This window comes from Oreochromis aureus, linkage group 22 (assembly GCF_013358895.1).
Source record: "Oreochromis aureus strain Israel breed Guangdong linkage group 22, ZZ_aureus, whole genome shotgun sequence".
Lineage (NCBI taxonomy): Eukaryota > Metazoa > Chordata > Actinopteri > Cichliformes > Cichlidae > Oreochromis > Oreochromis aureus.
The window spans coordinates 10,336,759-10,357,288 of record NC_052962.1 but is presented as its reverse complement, the minus strand read 5'-3'; the positions used below and the strand labels follow the sequence as shown (position 1 = coordinate 10,357,288).

Below are 20,530 nucleotides of genomic sequence, written 5' to 3'. Positions count from 1 at the left end.
TAATAATGGATACAAAGGATATACACTCTGTATCCATTGCACACAATACAATGTATGCACTTACAATCAATTTATAAGAGTTGTGCTGAGATCATTCACTTACTAGAGCAACATTTCTTTATCCTGCAGAGAAAACTGAGACAATGTTAAGATTACACTTCTTATGGTGGCCCTGAGAGGCCAAACAGACTACAATTTAAGAAAACACCAGCAATAATATTTAATATTTATGTGGCTCTTCCATATGAATCGTCTCTTCTTTTTTTAATTTATTTATTTAGCATCCTTTCAGATTCCACGTAATGTCCCATATAACTCAAATGCAGCACCACTCCCCTGTTCGGCTAGTAAAGCCAGTGTTGTGCAAAAAATGATTGCTCGTATTTAAATTGCTATAAATAAGTTTTTGTGTCTATAATATGTGAAACGTGTGAAATGTATCCCTGATGAATGATATCAAGTCATCTTGAGCCACAAACAACATTCCTGTAACAAGGCAGAAGCCGCAATCAGTTTTTGGCAGTGACTTTTATATTTCCTTGACTTATCCAGTTAAAAACAAACAAACAAAAAAACTCGCTGACATTAAAAATATATTTTTTGCCAAGAGGACAGCAGAAATTGCAACAAATATAAGTTGTGTAAACATATTTTAAGTGAACAAAAATGACCGGATTGGTTATAATGTAAGTACAACAACACAGAGTTATAAAGATACTTGAAAAACAGGTCATTTTTAATTTTATATATAACCCCTTTGTAGGAAAAGATATTACACATAAGAAACACACGGAAACACTGGAAGTCAGTTTTTGGCAGGCGATGACTTTTTGGCACAACACCGGGATTTCTGACTGCACTGGAAGGCACCACAGGTCCATCCTCTCTCCCCATCAGCAGTCCGGTCAACATTTCTCCTGGAACACTTCGGGGAACTTCACCGACTCTCTGCACTTTAACACACCGACATGGATGCCCTCAAGTCGGCTGGAAGAGCTATTATCCGGAGCCCAAGTATGGCGAAACAGTCGTGGACTGCCAGCAAACACAGAAGTAAGAAATACTCGTTAAATTAGCTGAAGGAAAATAAAAAATAAAAATAAAGGGTAATACCTTCTTCTTCTTTACTGTTACCAACAAATTTAAAATTCCGCCTAGCCGGAGTTTACTTTGCCTGTACCCAGTTTACCTTTTTTTCTGTGACAAATAGGGAATAATTAAGACATTTATAGGCTAACTTGACCAAACTTTGGTTTTTGTTTCAAAAACGACGTATTGTGCTGTCGGCTGTCACAGCGGGGTGGTGAAGAAGGAGTTTGACATCTCTTTTTTCTTTAGCTTGAGCAGTTACGTCTCTTTTAGTTTGTCAAAGGAGGGTAAAGGTAAATAGTTTCTCCTGCTTAGTTATTCTTTTCTGGGGAAACATACAGCGGTTTCTTCCTGTGGAGGCTGAGTAACTGTTTGCAATGCGGTTTATCATGGTGCAGGAATTTTCCGGGAATTCAAGTTATTTTAAAATGAGCGTCAACCACAAAAACTAATTAGAAGTTTTCTTTCTAATTTGTGTCATTTCTCGTGGATTATTCACGTGTTTCAAGACTGATTTTTGCGTGTGTTTTCACGGTCTTTTACTCAGGTGGGAATTACACCAACTACTTCTTTTGCTTTGTGTTTCGCTAACTAAAAAGGTATTTTTGGATTTGTTGATAATCCCACCTCCCTCTTTCCGCCAACCCTGCCAGAGGAAGTTCAGAGGTCATCGTCAGCAGTAGATCTTATTATATTTATATTTCCCCCATTGTTTGTTGCTGAAGAGCACTTTGCCAGGGCAGGAGCAGTCCCATGCAGCAGCATTAACATAAAGCTCCTTTAAGAAGGCATTGGCACCCATTGTAGGACTCAAGGGCCACTTTGTAAGCTAAATCTCACTTGATCCTGCCTGTGAAGTTGTGGGGTGGGGGGAATGACCGTGTGGCTTCCAAAGCATGAAAAGTCCACAGCCTGTAACCAAGAGGACAAGCCAGGAATGCTGCGGGGCGAGTCTGTGCACTGCCCCTGTTGGCTTCAAGTCACACTGCTGCTCTTTTGTTTTCCTTTTTTCTTTTTAAATTCCAGAAAGGCTACTGTCACATCTGTAGAGACATTAGAGAGTGACAGGGTGGATAACATAAATACACTGCATTGTTGTGTGTAACCTTAGTTGCTCACCAGGGAAAAGGCAACGCCGCAGGAATTTGAGATGGACACTTCCATGTTTTGCCTGCACATTACCGCGTTAATGGATGAGGCTGAGATGTTAATCTTACATCTTACCAGCTGTCGGTGGAGAGGTGATATCTGACTGTATTACATCTGGCAGTTACTTCTTTCCACAGTGCGAGTTTCTTCTTCCTGAGTTGTTTGTGTGTCTGTGGGAGGCGTTCTGACTGGAAGTGGGCTATTCTGATTATTCTGATTGTTCGTGGAATTAACAGCTTCCTGTAAGTGTGGCTACTGACCCACTTGTCATAGAAGTAGAGTATTGAAGTGTGGTCGTAGATTACCTGGCTGCAGGGCACACATTCTTCACCAGCACTGACCCATATCATTCATGCCGGATTTTCAGGTCTGACGTTGCCTTCGTCAGAATCGTCCTACATTTCCATGTACTCAGGGTAGGGATTACTTTGGGTGTCAGGTGAATGCAGTACAGGGCTCGAGCACCTGAGGACCCTGGCATCATTTCCATTAATGAGGCTGTATTATAAACTGTACATAAAAGACGGTCATAGTCACTGTGACATCACCAGTTGGTTTTAGGATACAGGTAGTTCGGCTGCTGCCATGATGGGTTTTTTTTTTGTTTTAGTTTTTTATTATTATTCTATAGGCTAAAAGGGTGTCAGTAGAGGAATCGATTAACTCAGCATGCATTGCGTTCTCGCTGTTGATTTTTTTTTTTAGGTACTCTATTAGATTTGTTAACCTGTCATATGTCAATCACCAGTAACCTTCTCTGTCACTGGTACTCGCTTGCCTTTAGTACAGGGTGCATCAAAAAGAATGATCAGATTTCAGAGTGCCGACTGTAAGGCGTGCTGTTAGAAAGAGCGGATTCGTGAGTTTCCCATGGATGCCAGTAGGTAGAGTAACAACAGCAGTGGCTGCAGTGACTACAGACAGCTTGACTGTAGTGCCTGGGGGGGCGCACCTTAAGTGCTTGCGAACATTGTAAGTGTCGTATGTAAAACTTTATATTCAGCCATGTATTTTAAAATTTTAGGTTTCTGTGTTCATTACTTAAAAAAGAAAAATGCTTTTTGTAATCGGATGATTCATTTAGAAGGACCCTGTATAGAAAAGTTGTGATCCACCTACGTCACGTCACTTGTATGCCTCTTTGCATATTCTGTTTTCTCACCGTAAGTTTGTGTTAGGAGAAATACACTCAGCTTACCTCGCTAAGACTTCATCCTCTCTGTTCTTTTGCCCTGGCTTAGACGGCCTATGGTATCAGTGTTAAGGGGACCCCCAAAGTTTATTTGTTTGTGTTGAAGAGCCTTTTTTCCAGAATCCTCTCCAACAGGCGCCGCTCTTTAGCTCTGACTGGTTTTCTCTGCAGCTGTATTTCTGTGGTTGCTCTAAACTGGCTGTAATGGACTTTTTGATGAATAAATATGACTTGTATTAAAATCATCCGGAACGCCATGAGGCTGAAGTTGGAGATTCAGCAGGTGGCATTTGATGTGAATGCAACAGCGCTGATCAGTTGTGCTGCATTTCTTTTAGCAGTGATGCTTGCATTTAAAAATCCATGGCTCCTTTTTCCTTTACAACGTTACTGTCTGTCAAACTGCTATGGCAGGTTATGCACCACATTTATGTAATTATTTCAATTTTATTATATTTTATTCTACTATATCTATATTTAATGGCTAAACTTTACCCGTTAGCTCTTTAACTGTTATGTTGTTATCATTAAGGTAGTGGCTAGCGGCTATGGCTAGTAATAAAACAGTAACATTAATGCTGGAGCTGCACAGCCAGCGTCATCAGTCCTGCCTGTGACTAATGTTAGTAGACTGTGTTATTTTAACAGGATAAAACAATTTAATGGTCTCTAAAAAGAGTTATGTTTCTCTTAAAGTCTCAAAATGAAGCTGAAAAAAGTCTGTCATCAACTAGACGGAAAACAGTAGCAACCTACTGTACCAACTCTATTTGACCTGCAACGAACATATGGGAAAGTCAGCAGAAGCACAACACTACAGCCTGAAAGTAATGTTGTTGTTTTTAAGCTACCTGACAATCTTAAAATATCTGTCATATACATTTACCTAACAGTAATGGTACTGTATTATTTTGCAGTAGTTAGACAATTTAAAAATGCTCTCTTCAATGATGTTTTTTGTATTATACTACTTTTTTTAATTTAAATTTTTAATGAAAAAATATGTCTCATCAATTTATCACAGTTTTCCCCATTTATTTCAAAATGGTATTGCATATTTTCCTGTGTATGAATTTTTGTGATGACAGTCTGCCAACCTGACCACTGCAGAACTGTGTTTGAGCCATAAGCAACAATGGATGTTGAGCCAGTCTAACAGTACTGTTAAACTAAAGTATTTAGTGACACTTTTGTTTGAAGTGACATCTTCTTGGGACAGCATCTCACCTGAATGCACTTTTTCAGAATCTTGTTTAAAGTCAGGTTTAACATATGACAGCTTTACAGGCAGTAGTTGACTTTTTAATTTTTTTTTATTCATGTTCCACTTGACTGAAGCGGACAGAACTTGATTGGTCCATTTTGTGGAAAAAAGTTAAACAAACCACAGAGAAGGTTGATAGCCACCACTCTGATGCCTGTTATCTCACATAGAGGGTTTAGGTTTTGTTGAGCAAAGCTAATGCAAAGAAAGCCTGGCTATGTGGCTAAGCCTGCTTCATACACTCCTCAGATGAAGGCAACCCTGTTTGTTAATGTGAGCGTAGCCCACCAATCAGAAGGCTGGCCTTCACTGTAAGTTTATACACAAGAACCACTTCTGCTCCACAGCACCCTCAGGATTGGAAAACTCTCTGTATAATATAAGTACTTAAATTAAAAAAATTATGTCGCACTTTTCATAGGTAAAAATCATAAGAAGTTTCACAATAAAACACAAGAAATGTGTACAATGTCTAATGAAATGTCTACATCCCATCATAACAATGGAAAGCAAATATGTATTTATATATGTCATCATAATCCTGCTTGTGACCACGCTGTATGAAGAGCAAACGGCTGCTGTTGTAAACAGGAAGTGTCTCTTTCTGATTTTACAATGTGATCCTCTCAAAATAAAATCATATGAACATGCTTCTCCATAGCTGCCCTATTATGGGAGAAACATTGTGTAACTATTTGAGCCAAATGTGTGTAACTGGTTTAGGAACTGGCCGATGTAACAGACAGGAAGCTGAACAAACTCATTAGGAGGGGTGTGTCCTCAGTGTGTAGTGGGCTTTTTTCCCCCTTTAACCATGAAGAAGCATTGCTTTTCTGAAAGCGATGAGAATGCAGTTAGACTTAGAATTTATCTCACCTTATTTTGTCTAGGTTTAAAGACCTTGCTTGGCACATCAGGTCGTTTACTGATAAACATTTCAGATGCATTCTGCCCCTAATTTACTCGACTTTCCATCTGCAGAGACTTCCAAATTGACACGTTGTCACTAATGTGTTTGTTTTCCCTACATCATTAGAATCCCAAACATAAACTCGGGTGAATTTGGGACTCTGTGCATAATAATTTGAGAGGCATGCAGGCGTAGATCAGTGAAGGAGGGAGGAAAGTGAAAAGGCAGCAGAGGCTGAGTAAAAGATAATTTGGCACTGGAGGAGTCCAGAGTTGTAGGACCACAGTTGGTGGTTTCCCCAGTGATCCGGTGTTTGTTGTAGACACACAAATCAGCCAGGATGCAAATTGCCTGTCAGTTGGACCTTTCTGGATCAGCGCCATTGTTGTCACAGTTTACAACGAAGAGTTATTTTGGACTCAGACAAATGAAATGGATACTCATCCATCAGTGTTGGATGTATTGGATATCTATAGAGCTGAAAACTGAGGCTCTGTCTTCCAATTTTTTTCTCCTCTTTTTCTTATCTTTCTCACATTATACCAAGACACTTCCCCTAATACTACAGTGAGAAACCAGTGAGTAAGTGATTATTTGCCACATACGGGTGTGATGTTAGTAGCAGGTCACCTGGTTTTTCTTGTTCTCAGTTGACTCGTGCACACAGCTGTTTCCTTTGACGTATAACGGTTGCTGACCTTTTATCCTCAAAGCCTTCTGCATTCTCGGGCTGAGTGGTGCCTGGTACCGTCTCTGCTGCTGGTGGAACAAACTAAAAACTGGAACAGGTTCTTTATTACAAGCTCAATATTAGCCGTCCAACACTGTCAGTGTCTTTCCTGAGCACAGTGGAAAGCATGCACTGAAACCGCTAAAAGGATCCATTTCTGCTTTGTGTAACTAAAAGTTTTGATGTCCATGATGTCTAAAATGGAAAACATTAATATCTGCAGTTACTAGCATTACATTTGTTACGTTTTTCACTCACTATAATTTATTCCTTAATGTAACACATTTACAAGAAGCAGTAGTGGATACAGAGAAAGGATTTTCTCAGTAATCAGTGTGTTGTAGACCCTTTAACCTGGTTACATTTCAACAGAGCGTTTCAAAGACTCCCTGATTCCACTTCTCTCATGAAATGAGCGAAACATGAAATGTTTACCAAAAGAGAAGCTGAACTTATTTGTTATGAAATTTGTTTGCAGCTATTTCCAGGTGGTCTATTATGCTTTTGTATATTACTGTTTTCTGACAGTGATGGACGCTCATGTTAAATATGGTCAAGAGTTTCACATAATAGGGTCAGCGTTTGTACAAGCTCAGTTTTTCTTTCTACACTTAGCTCTGTGTGATGTAAAAGATTGGGAGCTTTCTTCATATGATCAGCTGCTTTACACATAGACTGAATAGGCCTCCTCTTGACCACTCTTATAACAACCAACCACGTCAGGAACGTTACAGAGTAGGCATGCTGAAAAGTAATAATAATAAATTTTATTTCAAAGCGCCTTTCAAACTTTCACTTAACAATAGAATAAAACACATTATAGAACAATGAATACGAAGAAAAATAAGAAAACAAAAGCACGAGGTAAAATAAACAGACGGTGTCTTCTGTCTGCTTTTGGAACGTCCTCTAGCCTTTGTTCCAGCTGTTTGAGGCCTCAGAGGTGATGATTAAGTGATATTTTGACAGTGTGCCCTGACAGCTTTAGTTGCTTACACAAATCGACTTGACTTGATGGTATTTGCTGGTATTGATGACTGAGGCTACCTGCCTCTGCCTTCAGCACCTTGGTATGGCTATCCCCCAGAGCCTTTGGGCAGCTGCTGAGAAGATGTTCCAAAGAGCCTCTTCCAGAGCAAAGGGTGCAGGAGGGTGTCTCACTCTTTCACCAAACTTCATGCACTGCCTGCACCAGGAACAGGACCCACTTTAAGTCTGCATGCATGATGTTTCCCCAGGTGATCCTGTACTGCAGGATCATCATCTTGTTCATGCTCCTCGCTGCCAGAGCCCCAGTGTTCTGCCAGTTTCCTCTTCCTCCACACCTGCTACGATGTCTTCCTAGAGTTGGTGGTGTTCCTCCTTGAGTTTTGCTTTGTTGACGTGGGTCTGAAGTGGGAACTAGCTAACCCAAGTTCACTCTACTTATCACCATGGTGCCCACCAGTGCCCCTTGTCTGAGGCGTGATTCTGCTTTCCCAACCTTGGATCTCTTGGCACTCCTAACATAAACTCCAGCTGATGACGCTCTGCAGTCCCTGTACTTAAACGCTCTATGTTTGATTATTTTGTAGCCGATGTTGTTACTATAAATAACGGGCTGATGATAACGATGATGATGATATCTGAGGCTTTCACACATGCTTTGGCTGTGTTAATATGAACACCTGTTTTTATAATCGCGTACATGTGACAGAAAATAAGGAAAATCACTTTGGGTTTCCTTCTAAGACTTTAAGATCTTAAGATCTCTTGGTCCAGGTTGACAATGTGTAGTCTGCATTCAAAATGTATGTGTGTGAACATGTACCAGCATGAGTGTGTGGTATGTACTACATCCCAGAGGAGGGAAATGCTAGGAGGGTGAAATTCTAGGTAATAATGGTGGATTGGGGTTTTTTTTTCTCTTTCCTTCACCCCCCTTTTTTTTTTCTCTGATGAAAGTGCAAACAGTATTACAGGTTCAGGGTCGGCCAGCGCCACACAAAACCTGATAAGAAATCACACAGAGGTAGAAGCTGTTCCTTCAGTAGTTACACTTTAAACAGTCTTTTTCAGCGAAATTTTAAAAAATGGAGACAGTAATGCACTTTGAGAAAGACACATGATTCATGGTGTTGGAGGGATCGCTGATGTTACCACGCTTTCCTCTTATCACAGCGTGTCACAGTGCATGCACAACTTGCTCCCAACTCTTCATGTTTTTTATTGTCGAGCCCTATAAGCTATTTGGAAGATGAAATATTTACTTTACGCCTCAGCACCTCTGACCTAGATACCCTGCTTTGCCTTTCCTCTTCAGCGAGGGAGCACATGAAGTGGCCCAACTTTAAGTTCAACATAGGCTGTTTACATTTCTTCTGATTTGTGTTTTTCTCAAAGTCTTTGAATGTTGCACGAGCCTTATTTATTTTGGAACATGAATCCTGAGAAAAAGCCGATAAATATTTGATGTTTGCGATGCTTGATGTTTGACAAGAACGTCGTTACAGTTGATCAGAGTATCGGCCGCTCACGCTCTTCTCCGCAGAGCTCCCAGAGAACTGGACAGACACGCGGGAAACCATCTTAGAGGGCATGACCTTTAACCTTCGACATCTCGGCATGACACTGGTGGACCAACCCAAAGGAGAGGAGCTGTCAGCAGCTGCTGTAAAGAGGATTGTTGCCACGGTCAGAGATCGCTCATTCACAGTTTACATTATCTCCACTTTTGACTGCTCTGCTTTGATTTCCTGCAAAAATCAACAACAGCAGTGTAAGAAAAATAATCCAGTAGCTTTTAAGACTACCGCTTTAATTATTATCATTACTTTTTTTTCTTAAAATTGAACATCTAAAATTGTTAAGCTGTCGTAAATTTCACAAACATACTGACATTAAGGCTTTCATCATGTCCTCACCACCGTCTGCATGTTTATAAACTCTGGATCAAATTGAGTTTAAAGCTGCTCTCTGTATCTTACTGTGCCTGCTTCCATACTTCCTCACACCAAATCCTGATAAATAGTAAATGCAGGGTTTTTTGAAAGTGTCTGGTGATTAATAATGTACAATGTTGTCTCTAGCGTACCACCAGAAATAGACATTGTAGATGAGCTGAGTAGTCCATGTAAGCAGTGTGCGAATGTTTTGCATTTCGGTCTTAAAACAATCATCAGTTTCCGCTGCGTTATTTTCCCCATGACAGGCTAAAGCCAGTGGGAAGAAACCTCAGAAGGTCACTCTTAAGGTTTCTCCTCAGGGAATTGTCCTACATGACAGCTCAACAAATAAACTTCTGGAAAACGTGTCCATATACAGGTATGTGTAGAACGACTGGTTTTGTAATTTTATTTCATTACTTAAATGGTAAATGGCCTGTATTTGTATAGCGCTTTACACTACATTCAGTCATCCACCCATTCACACACACATTCACACACTGGTGATTAGGGATGGGTATCGAAACCCGGTTCTTGTTGAGAACCGGTTCCCACTGTTTCAATTCCTTGGAATCGTTTGCCAGTTTTGCAAACGATTCCCTTATCGATTCCAGTCGCCCCGAATGACGTCACCACGTTGCGGAGCGTCATTTACCTGGCAGGGCGCCTAAGCGGCTCAAACGCTCAAAAGTTTGGTTATACTTTAAGAGAACGGATGACAACGGGGCAACTTGCAATAATTGCAAAGTAGATATTTCATTTAAGGGAGGAAACACTACGAATATGCAAAAGCATTTCCTCACAAAACAGGCGATAACCTTAAATGAATGTCGTGTTTTTAATTCTGCTCCGGACTCGTGAATCTCAACCCAGCAGCAGCGGTAACGTTTGCACGTCCTCTCCCGTTAATGCGGCAGGTAAATAATCAGCTAACAGTGCATATTATGTTAGCGCGATCTGCCTTATTACAAAACCTGCCATTACTGTGCATTTAGGTGACCGTGATGAGAGAGGCAGAGTCTGGCTGGCAGTTCTCGCTGCAGTCTACCGGTAGCGTCTCCTTTCAGGCCATGATAGACGTATGTCACCAAGCAGTGACTAAGTTTGTGGTCAAAGGCTTGCACCCATGTGCCACAGCAGATGCCCCCGATTTTCAGTAAGTGAATGTGTTTAATTGTAGGCAGGGACATTACTGGATATTCTTTTGTAATTGCTACAGAATAATTTATGTTATACTTTGTTATTGCTACAGAAGAATATTTATTTTATTATTTTACATTTACAATGTTTTTTCCTGGGGACCCTGTGACACCCCATGGAAGAGCCGTAGGCTGGATCTCTTATGATCTCACTGTTGGGTTTGTAAGGCCATGTTACTCCTAAATTTCTATCTTGTTCAAAGAGAAGATATAAAACAAAGTTCTAAGCTAATCGACCTTAGTGTTCTCCTTTTTAAAAAATAAGAATCGATAAGAGAATCGATAAAGAATCGAATCGTTAAACAGAATCGGAATCGTGAAAATCTTATCAATACCCATCCCTACTGGTGATGGCAAGCTACATTGTAGCCACAGCTGCCCTGGGGCGCACTGACAGAGGCGAGGCTGCCTGACACTGGCGCCATCGGGCCCTCTGACTACCACCAGTAGGCAACGGCTGAAGTGTCTTGCCCAATTACACAACGACCGAGACTGTCGGAGCCGGGGCTCGAACCGGCAACCTTCCGATTACAAGACGAACTGCAACTCTTGAGCCACGATCGCCACAGACTTAAGTCATTTGAAATTGATTCTCCCTGGTGGGTGTCATTGAAACCAAAAAGTCACATACGATTTTCAAATTAACGCCATGGGTGCATCTACTAAAAGTCTCAGACGAGTTCCAGTGTCAGTACCGTGACCTAAAGGTCCAGTATAGGGGTGTGTACTAGGAGGCTGAGGGGAAACACTGGTGGTTGCCAGTGTTTACTCATTTTCTTTAAATCAACATTGTATTAATCTTTGACAAAGACATACTAACACGGCTAAGAAATGGAATATTAACAAAAATGTGCATTTAATGCAGGTCAATCCGTCTTCAACTGTTTTTTAGTCTTTCTGTGTAAATCTCATTTTTGCTTCTGGAAAGTTTGAGCGTATTTGTGCTGTCACAAAAAAAAAAAGCGAAGAGCTGGATCTCTGTACGATGTTTGTCTAACCTGTTGTCTCTGGTCTGCAGGATATCCTACTGCACGGTGGATAAACTGCACGATAAAGTCTTTGCTTATATCGCACAAAACACCCTGAATGGAACCCTGGAGTGCAACGCCTACCTCTGCTCAAAGAGGAAAGTGGTGAGTTTAGAGCACGTAGACTACCAGTCAAAAGTCTGGACACACCTTCTCATTTAATGGTTTTTCTTTATTTTTGTGACTACTTACATTGCAGACTCTCACTGAAGGCATCAAAACTATGAATGAACATGTGGAATTATTTTGTAAACAAAGTGTGAAATAACTCAAAACATGTTTAATATTTTAGATTCCTCAAAATAGTCACCCTTTACTTTGATTACTGCTTTGCACACTGTTGGCCTTCTCTCGATGAGCTTCATGAGGGAGTCACCTGAAATGGTTTTCCAACAGTCTTGAAGAAGTTACCAGAGATGCTGAGCACTTGTTGGCGCTTTTGCCTTCACCCTGAGGTCCATCTCATCCCAAACCATCTCGATTGGGTTTAGGTCAGGTGACTGTGGAGGCCATCTGGTGCAGCACTCCATCACTCTCCTTCTTGGTTAAATAGCCCTTACACAGCCTGGAGGTGTGTTTGGGGTCATTGTCCTGTGGAAATATAAATGGTGGTCCAACTAAACGCAAACCGAATGGGATGGCATGTTGCTGCAGGATGCTGTGGTAGCCATGCTGCTTCAGTGTGCCTTCAATTTTGAATAAATCCCCAACACTGTCACCAGCAAAGCACCCCCACACCATCACACCTCCTCCTCCATGCTTCACATGGTGGGAACCCTGCATGTAGAGACCATCCGTTCACCTTTTCTGCATCGCACAAAGACACTGCAGGTGAAACCAAAGATCTCAAATTTGGACTCATCAGACAAAAGCACAGATTTCCACTGGTCTAGTGTCCACTCCTTGTGTTTCTTGGACCAAACAAATCTCTGCTTGTTGCTTTTCCTTAGTCGTGGTTTCTTAGCAGCTATTTGACCATAAAGGTCTGATTCGTGCAGTCTTCTCTGAGCAGTTGATGTAGAGATGTGTCTGCTACTGGAACTTTGTGTGGCATTTATCAGGACTCTAATCTGAGTGGCTGTTAACTTGTGATTTCTGAGGCTGGTGACTCAGATGAATTTATTCTGGGCTGGGCGGTCCTCATGTGAACCAGTTTCATCGTAGTGCTTGGTTGATGATTTTTGCGACTCTAGTTGGGGACACATTGAAAGTTTTAGCAATTTTCCACACTGACTGACCTTCAGTGCATAAAGTAATGATGGACTATCACTTCTCTTTACTTAGCTGATTGGTTCCCAACCCCATAAAGAAGGCAAGAAATTCCACAAATGAATCCTGACATGGCACACCTGTGAGGTGAAAACCATTTCAGGTGACTACATCATGAAGCTCACTGAGAGAAGGCCAAGGGTTTGCAGCGCTGTCAACAAAGCGAAGGGTGGCTGCTTCGAGGACTCTAAAATAAAAGACATGTTTAAAGTTATTCATTAATTTTTTCTTTGCTACATAATACCATATATGTTGCTTCATATATTTGATGTCTTCAGTTTGCATCTAAAATGTAGAAAGTAGTAAAAATAAAGAAAAGACATTAAGTGAGAAGTGTGTCCTAACTTTTTAACTTTTCAGTCCAAATTCAAAGTTTCTCAATAACTCAAATATTTAGCACATCTTTCTCTGTGGCTGTGGGGGATCATCACCTTCCTGATGATCTAATGACCCACATTCAGCCATCATTCATCCTGTAACTGGCTCTCTCGAGTGTCTTGCTGTCACCATAGCTCTTCCTCCACTTCACCCTTCATCCCGAAGAGGAAATTCTAGAAGTTAAGCTCCTGTCGTCTTCCTGTCTTTTCCTTGGTGTTGAAAACAGAAGGGCACTTTTCCTCTCATCTTACTTGCTTCCTCACGCCGCTCTTTTTTCTGCCAGGATAACATGAGAATACTCTGCTTCCTTAATATGTGCTCCTCTATCTATCAGTGGGGTTCTGAAGAGATTTGGGATGACCTCTCTGTGTCCTCTACTCAATGAGAGGAGTGCTTCAGGACTCATAGTTCAAAATAATACCTTTTTTTTTTTTTTAATTACGTGACCATGACATAAAGTTGGAAAAAAACTGCTGGTCTTAAACTAAAAAAAACAATAAAAAGAAGTATATGAGGATCACTTTAAAAAAACAACTAAAGCAGGGAAATTAAATTAAGTGAAAGCGAGCTGCAGTTAGGTTCATAATGTGTTGGACAAAGACACTTTTTTTTTTGTAGTTTTTCCTCTGTACAGTGTTTGATTTTTAAAAGAAATAATCAAAATATGATTGAAGTAAAGTGTGGTTGAAGTGCAGACTGTCACCTAATTCCAGGGGTTTAATAAAAGTTTCCATTAACGGCTCAGCAGTTGCAGCCATTTTTATTCAGTCTCCATTTCCAGAGGCTCAATAGTAATCGGACAGTTGATTGTCATGCAGTTAAAGCCCTTGAATTTAAGCTGAAAGTCTCCACTTCAATCAAATAATAATTATTTGACTTAAAGCCCCAAAGTGACCTTTTTTCTTTTATGTGACAGTGACGACAGACTGTGGGCAGAGATCAAGGGCTATCCTTTTTTTACTCACATCTTTCAGTCATATAAATATAAAGCATTACTGTTGAATGGCAACATTTTATAACCATTTTTACAGCTGTCCATGTTATAAATATAACTTTGTCACCTTAGATAAAGCATTTAGAACGTAGTTTACAACACTCTCTTGATGGTCATGCAAAGTTTTCTTGGACGGTCAACAGCAGACGCAGGAGCAGACATCTTTAAGTTAGTACTCTGTTTTTCAGCCTCTGTTTGTGTCTTTTTCTCCTGTCCTCCAGGCTCAGGCTGTGGCGTTAACAGTAGCCCAGGCCTTCACAGTAGCTTTCGAGCTGTGGCAGGTGGCCAAAGAAGGTAGGCATCACACACTTCTCCATTCAAGTCCTGGAAATGACCGCATATAGGCACCGTCTGTGGAGGGGTTGTTTTATCAGGAGACTGTCTGTGTTTGTCCTTGTTTCACCAAATATGTTGATATGTGCTGTAAACAGGTCCTGACCTGCTTGTGTTGTGTTTCCTCTTATCTCCTTTAGAGAAAGGTAAGAGAGCGAAGTCTGGGTCCGCTGGAGAGGCTAGCAGCAGTTCTCATTCAGAGAGATCGAACAGCTTTGGGAGTTTGAAAGGGACAGGTAAAAAACAAAAAAACAAGATGTAAAGCATAAAGGAACTGTAGCCATGAGGTCATTTGTGTTATGTAGTCATTCACAAATGGTGTCAAAAACCAGAAAGGACCCTGGCAAAGTTGTTTTCTTCATCTTTTTGGCTGCAAAATGAAAGAATAAAACTTCATCTAATAATTTTGTATTTGTTACTGATGCTCATGTGGGAAACACTTCAGGAAGTATTAAAACTTAAGACCCTCCTACTGTTCGTACACAGAGGTCTGAGGGATCTACTATTTTCTGAAGCTTGATTGGTCAGTAGGTGATTTCATACTTGTTGATCTCATGTGAGAGCAGGGTAGGTTTGCAGCATAAGTTACCATAGCAATGTCCAGATAACCCAGGGTCAACCCCAAAGTTTCCTAGATAAGACAAAATTCTGCTTTGTAGCTCAGGCCTCTGGTAGCTTTTTATAATCTCACTGACATGTGGTGCTCATCATTTTATCCAGTGTGTAAAATTCTTAAACTTCCCAGAGAATTTCAAACAACCTCTATGCTCACAACAAACGTTACAAGGGGCTTTGGCCCCGTGTTTGTACTTTCGGGCAGCACAAACAGGCGAGTGGTCCAGTTTGTGAGCACAAGCCATGTTGTGTGGCCGAAAGTTCTCAGATTTAGTTTACGTACTGTTCACAGAACGTGATCATCTGGGAAATAAAACTCCATGGCACATCTGCCTTTTTTGTTTTTCACAGTAGAGGGTATGTGGTGCTTTAGGCTTTTATTCGTCAGTCCTCACTGGTTAAAATAATTATTTTACGCCTGTAGTCCCATGGTCAAAGAGTTATATTCCCGCAGACACACAGGCTTAATAGACATGGAAAACCTTTGCATGTTTTAACATTATATTGCCACAGAGAGGCAGAAACAGACATAGCACAATGATCTGATGATCTGCCCCATCATCATTTTTAACTGCCCCCTCTGTCACTTCATCCTGGTGTGGAGGCTGCACTGTGTCTTGCTCTGATCTGTTATTATAACACCAATCAGTTGTCATTCCATCTCTTTTCTATTAGATGTGGCTACAGATATCTTGTTGGACTTGGAGAAGAGTGTGAATGTGGCAGTGGAGACCAATGGAAACATTGGAGAGGATCAGCTGGATAACCACAGACAGACCTCCGAGTCCAACAACAATCCTGCCTGGGTAAGTTCGTCCTCTCGCTTTGTGTCTGTGTTGACTGTGAATCACTTACAAATGACCGTTCTTCCATACTCAGATGTTGACCATCCTCAGTTTGAGAGCTGGATTTTTCCCGACTCAGTTTAGATCTCCAGCTTTTGTTCACATTGTTTAAAATGTTTTAAGTACAGTTGAAAATACTGAGATTTCTCTAAGTGAGTCTTAGAGTGTGAAACCTTGTTATTTCCCTTGTTTGTGCCAACACCACACACATATTACATGCTTTTCCTTGAGTTTATGTTAAGGACTGATTGCTTTTCTTGCAGGAAATAGAAGATGGTTTGGATGAAGCCTTCTCCAGGTGAGATATTTGATTCTAAATTCTTAAAATAATCTGAAATTAATCCTAGGTGATTTTCTTTGATCATTGTTCCCAAAAAAACATCCCCAAAAACACAAAATCTGCCTCTACCCCTGTACTGTAGTTACTACTTGTACTGCTTGGCTCTTTGTCGCCACTTACTGGTGATTTCAGTGTACTGCAGACTACAAACCCTCCGTTCTCTGACAATATAAAAATATAAATGAAGGGATAATCTCAGTAGAAGCTTCACAGTTGGTGAGAAATGATTTCATAGCTGAACTTTAAACTGTCCTCAATCTGCTGTGTGTTTGTGTCTCCAGCTGTGCTCTGGATAGCTATGGTTCATTTCCAGGTAAAGTTGAGCAATTGTTATCACAAGCCTTACATAGAGTGGTAGTCCCAGTTACTAACCTGACATCAGTCCATTTCATTCAATCACCTCCAAACCCGAAAACCCAGATTACAGGTCGGAGACGTGAGTCGCTCGGGGTAACACGACCTCCTCCGTCTTTACTTCCTCTCAGATGCCTTTGTTGTCGATGGATTTTGTGTTTGATTCAATGTATTGAATTTAAATCAAAATGAAAAATGTTATTGTCTCAACCCATTTCATCATCACCACAAACATGACTGTGTCTGTGTGATAACCCTCCTCTGTGATGTGTAGTGTGTGTTCTGGCTGAAGCAGTGGGGATGGTGCGACTCCACACAGTGGGGCTTTTGTCGAGCAGTTCCCGTGTCTGAAAGTGGAGCAGTGGGTCACTTGAACTCACTTACGGATCAACACCGTTTATGCCGCAGTTCAAATGAAGTGAATGTCTTGAAGTAATCCCACTGACCTCTGCCCAGACTCTGCAGACATTGTTATCCCAGAGAGAAAGGGATGTTTCAGCCAAATCGGAGCAGGCCGAGCGTGTAGTTACATAAACGAGTCTGAGACGCTGAGCTGCAGTGAATTAAAATCAGTAGAAAACTGAATGCTGGGAGTCGAAACGGCTCTTCTTGCTATTAAGCCCTGAGGGTTGAGAGGATAAGAGTAGGAAACAGAATGGCGGCTAGTTCTCATCATACTGCCCGATAATGTTTACATGAGCTGCTGTTGCCTCCTTGTTTCTTCTATTTTATTTGACTTCATTCTGATGGAGGTTGAAGGGAATTTCCCTCTTTTTCTGCCTCAATATGGGAATATCGGAGTTTAATTTTAATCCCAGCTCTGTTCATCATCAGACTTCAGTTCAATTCAATCTAATTCCAGTTTCCAGGCAGAGGTTTTGTTTTTGCCTGGTTGAGACCATATTCAGCACAACTCTGTCAACAGTCAGGGCTGTGCTGAACTCATTGGTCCCATTTTAAAGAGACCAAAAGCAGTGATGAATTCAGCTGTGTTTCTTGTGGATCCAGATGTTTTAGTGGATTTGTTCAGGATTATTTTGTCTTTTGTAATCTCTGCCAAAAATCACACCACAAAGCTGTTTTAGGACATTATTTAGCTGCTGTTTGGGTTTTTGTTTTGTTTTTTAAAAACAGCTCTTTATTTGTGATTAAAATTGTAGAGTATTTGGAAAGAGACCTGTACATTACTGGTTTGGGTCTTTTCATGGGATTGGTTCACACCAAAGTAGAAGAACTTCTGCTTGCTTGCATTCTTTTAAAGGGGAGCTGTTGTTGACCGTTGACGGTTGTTTCTCTTTCCCTCAGACTGGCAGTGTCACGTACTAACCCCCAGGTCCTGGACATTGGGGTGACACCCCAAGATTGGCTCACTGAACCCGACTGGGATGGCACCAATGGAAACACTCCCAACACTGTCAGCCCATTTGAGGATGACTTCTTGGGCTTCTGACCACTGCTGCACTGCTGTGAGAGAGTCAACAACTAAGAGGGGGGGGGGGTGCTGTCTTCCTATGAATTAACCAGATATCAATGTGTATTTAAGATGAGTTTACTGTACATCTGCAAGGGAATGAAGTGTTGTGAGCTCTGAGATGAAGTTTGCCCTCTCCACCTTGTTGTACTCTTCACATGAGCAGTTCTTCCTCTTTCTTTGTGGAAACGGCACAGGCCGCTGCCCCTGTGCACCAAAGCAATAGCAGCCTTTAATGTTACCCCATCTCCTCCCATATTACACTGCACAGCGTTACTACTAACTTATGTTCTTCTGTCAGCACTTGTTCTCCTTTGTTTACTTTGTTTTCCTGTTTCTCTAGGTTTTGGCATCCTAATCAGTGTTTTTTTTTTTTGTATGTGTTTAGTTCTAATTTATAGTTGAATAATTATTTTTTTATGAATGAAGTAAGTATAAATTCTGACTGATATACAGACAGTAACACCGGGCCTTAATAACAGCAGGACAATCAGCTATTCTCTAAGTGAAATCTGCTTTGGTTGCAAAGAATTACAGTTGTTTAATGTCTATAATCTTGTTGCACTTGTATTTATATGAAATCTCCTAGTGACTCATTTACAACACTATAAGCTTTGCTGTTTCAGTGCAGCAGTGTAACAGAGCTGAATGAAGCCCAGGTATGTTCAGTCTATTGTGGCCATTTCATTTTGCTGGAAATATTCCAGTGTTGTATAGAAATAAAATATAATCATGAATATATCATTTTTATAGCCGTGTTTTGGTCTTGCACTGTTAGATTCATTTGTAAAAATGTAGAAAAAGAAAAGGAAACATTACTGGAAGTATGTTGAAAGTTCTTGAGGTTCATATAGATAGATATAGATTAGTGCTGTCAGCATTAATCTCGTTAAAATGATGAGACATTAGCTCGTTAACGCCGTGCAGGCCCATGCACAGGGCGATCCTCGTTAACTCGCTAATGGAGATTTTGCGGTTATGGCGTTAATGTCATTTTAATGAGATTAATGCTGACAGCACTAATATAGATGGATAGATGGATGTACAGCTATATGTATAGATATAGATGTCTTTATTTATTTAGTTAGTTATTTTTTTTTACCAGAACACGTGAGAAAGACATGAATTTGACAATTTCCACATTGAACATTTCCATATTGTTATTGCTGCACTTCACAGGTTAGATTCTTTATTTTCCTCATGCTAGAACTTGGTTCAGCTCCTCAGCTTAGACACCTTTGGATTGTCCTTTCCCCTTTTTAAGCCTACTGTCTTCCCACTGGCTACTCATCATAAACAAGAGGTTTGAAGAGAAGGTGGGTGGGGCTTCTGTGGTCAAATCCAGACATGACCATATAAGGAATGTCTGCTCTCATTTGAGGAGCTGACTGAATCTTTTTGTGTTGACTGTCACGTTTACTTTATCTATAGCCTATAGTGCATTTAAACAACAGAGGTGTATTTTGTTGTATTAACTAATTACTTTGAAAAGTAAAAATCAAAGTGATTTAGTGGTCATCAAAAGTTTTTCATCGCATAAATTTTGACACACTGCTCTCCCCTACATAAGCTGCTTTTACAGGTTAAAAGTATCTGTATTATTATTGGTATCAGCAATGCTTGCTCTATATTTACTTGGTATTGGATTGATACTAAAATCTGGACACAGCAATAGTGAAGCCTTTGGAACAGCTACAGAATCATACTATAAGGAAGGACCCCTTGAATGAAAGTTTGAGTCAATGCACGGGCAGCAGGGGGCAGCCCTGTGCTGTCAAATGAAATCAATCCCACGCAGTACACTTGAGATGACTGCTCTTTGAATTTTTAGCAGCATCTAATGCTGATCACATCTTCAGCTCTGGACCAAGACAATCATTTGTGCTCTCCACTGCCACACAATGATGTCTAATTCTGTTTATGAAGCCCGCCCTGTTGTCCTCGATTCGAAGTGACAGCGTAGGTCAATAAATGCAACTTTATGAGCTCTGAGAGGGCTTGTCATAAAGAGGAAAGGATGCTTTGTGTCAGATTGATCTATGAACCACAAGCAAGAGCACATGATATCAGGGAGAGAGGACACCGGGACCTGTCTGGCTACCCCATCACACACACACGTTCCTTGCCACGTTCTGTATTCGACCCATGTGTGAAGAGGACTCTGGAGGGCTGAAAGTCACGCGGTCTCCCCCCTTTCTCTCTCTAACAGGCTGTGGCTCAGTGAAGCAGGGGCTTTTTTACAATTCGTCCCGACAAGCTTACTTAACCACCTGCATTATTTAACAGTCTTTCCTCAAAGGGAGCTCCAGCTCTCTGTCTCCACTCTCTGTAAGTTTGATGAAAGCGTGCACAGTGGAAAAAGAGAGAAAGGAAAAAAAAAATGCCAGGCAAAAGTCGCCTCTCCCTCAAAAAAAAAAAAAAAAAAAAAGGGACAGGTACTGTAAGC

General features: G+C 40.9%; 1 protein-coding gene across 1 annotated transcript; it reads left to right on the top strand.

Moving 5' to 3' along the window:
* Positions 1–806: 806 nt before the first annotated feature.
* Positions 807–18,823, top strand: ldlrap1a (low density lipoprotein receptor adaptor protein 1a). The gene is made up of 9 exons (XM_031734416.2): positions 807–1,053; positions 8,865–9,007; positions 9,525–9,637; positions 11,476–11,590; positions 14,348–14,420; positions 14,600–14,695; positions 15,750–15,880; positions 16,183–16,217; positions 17,919–18,823. The coding sequence occupies exons 1-9, from the start codon at positions 969–971 to the stop codon at positions 18,061–18,063; spliced, it is 936 nt and encodes a 311-aa protein (XP_031590276.1). The 5' UTR covers positions 807–968; the 3' UTR covers positions 18,064–18,823.
* The last annotated feature ends 1,707 nt before the right edge of the window (positions 18,824–20,530 follow it).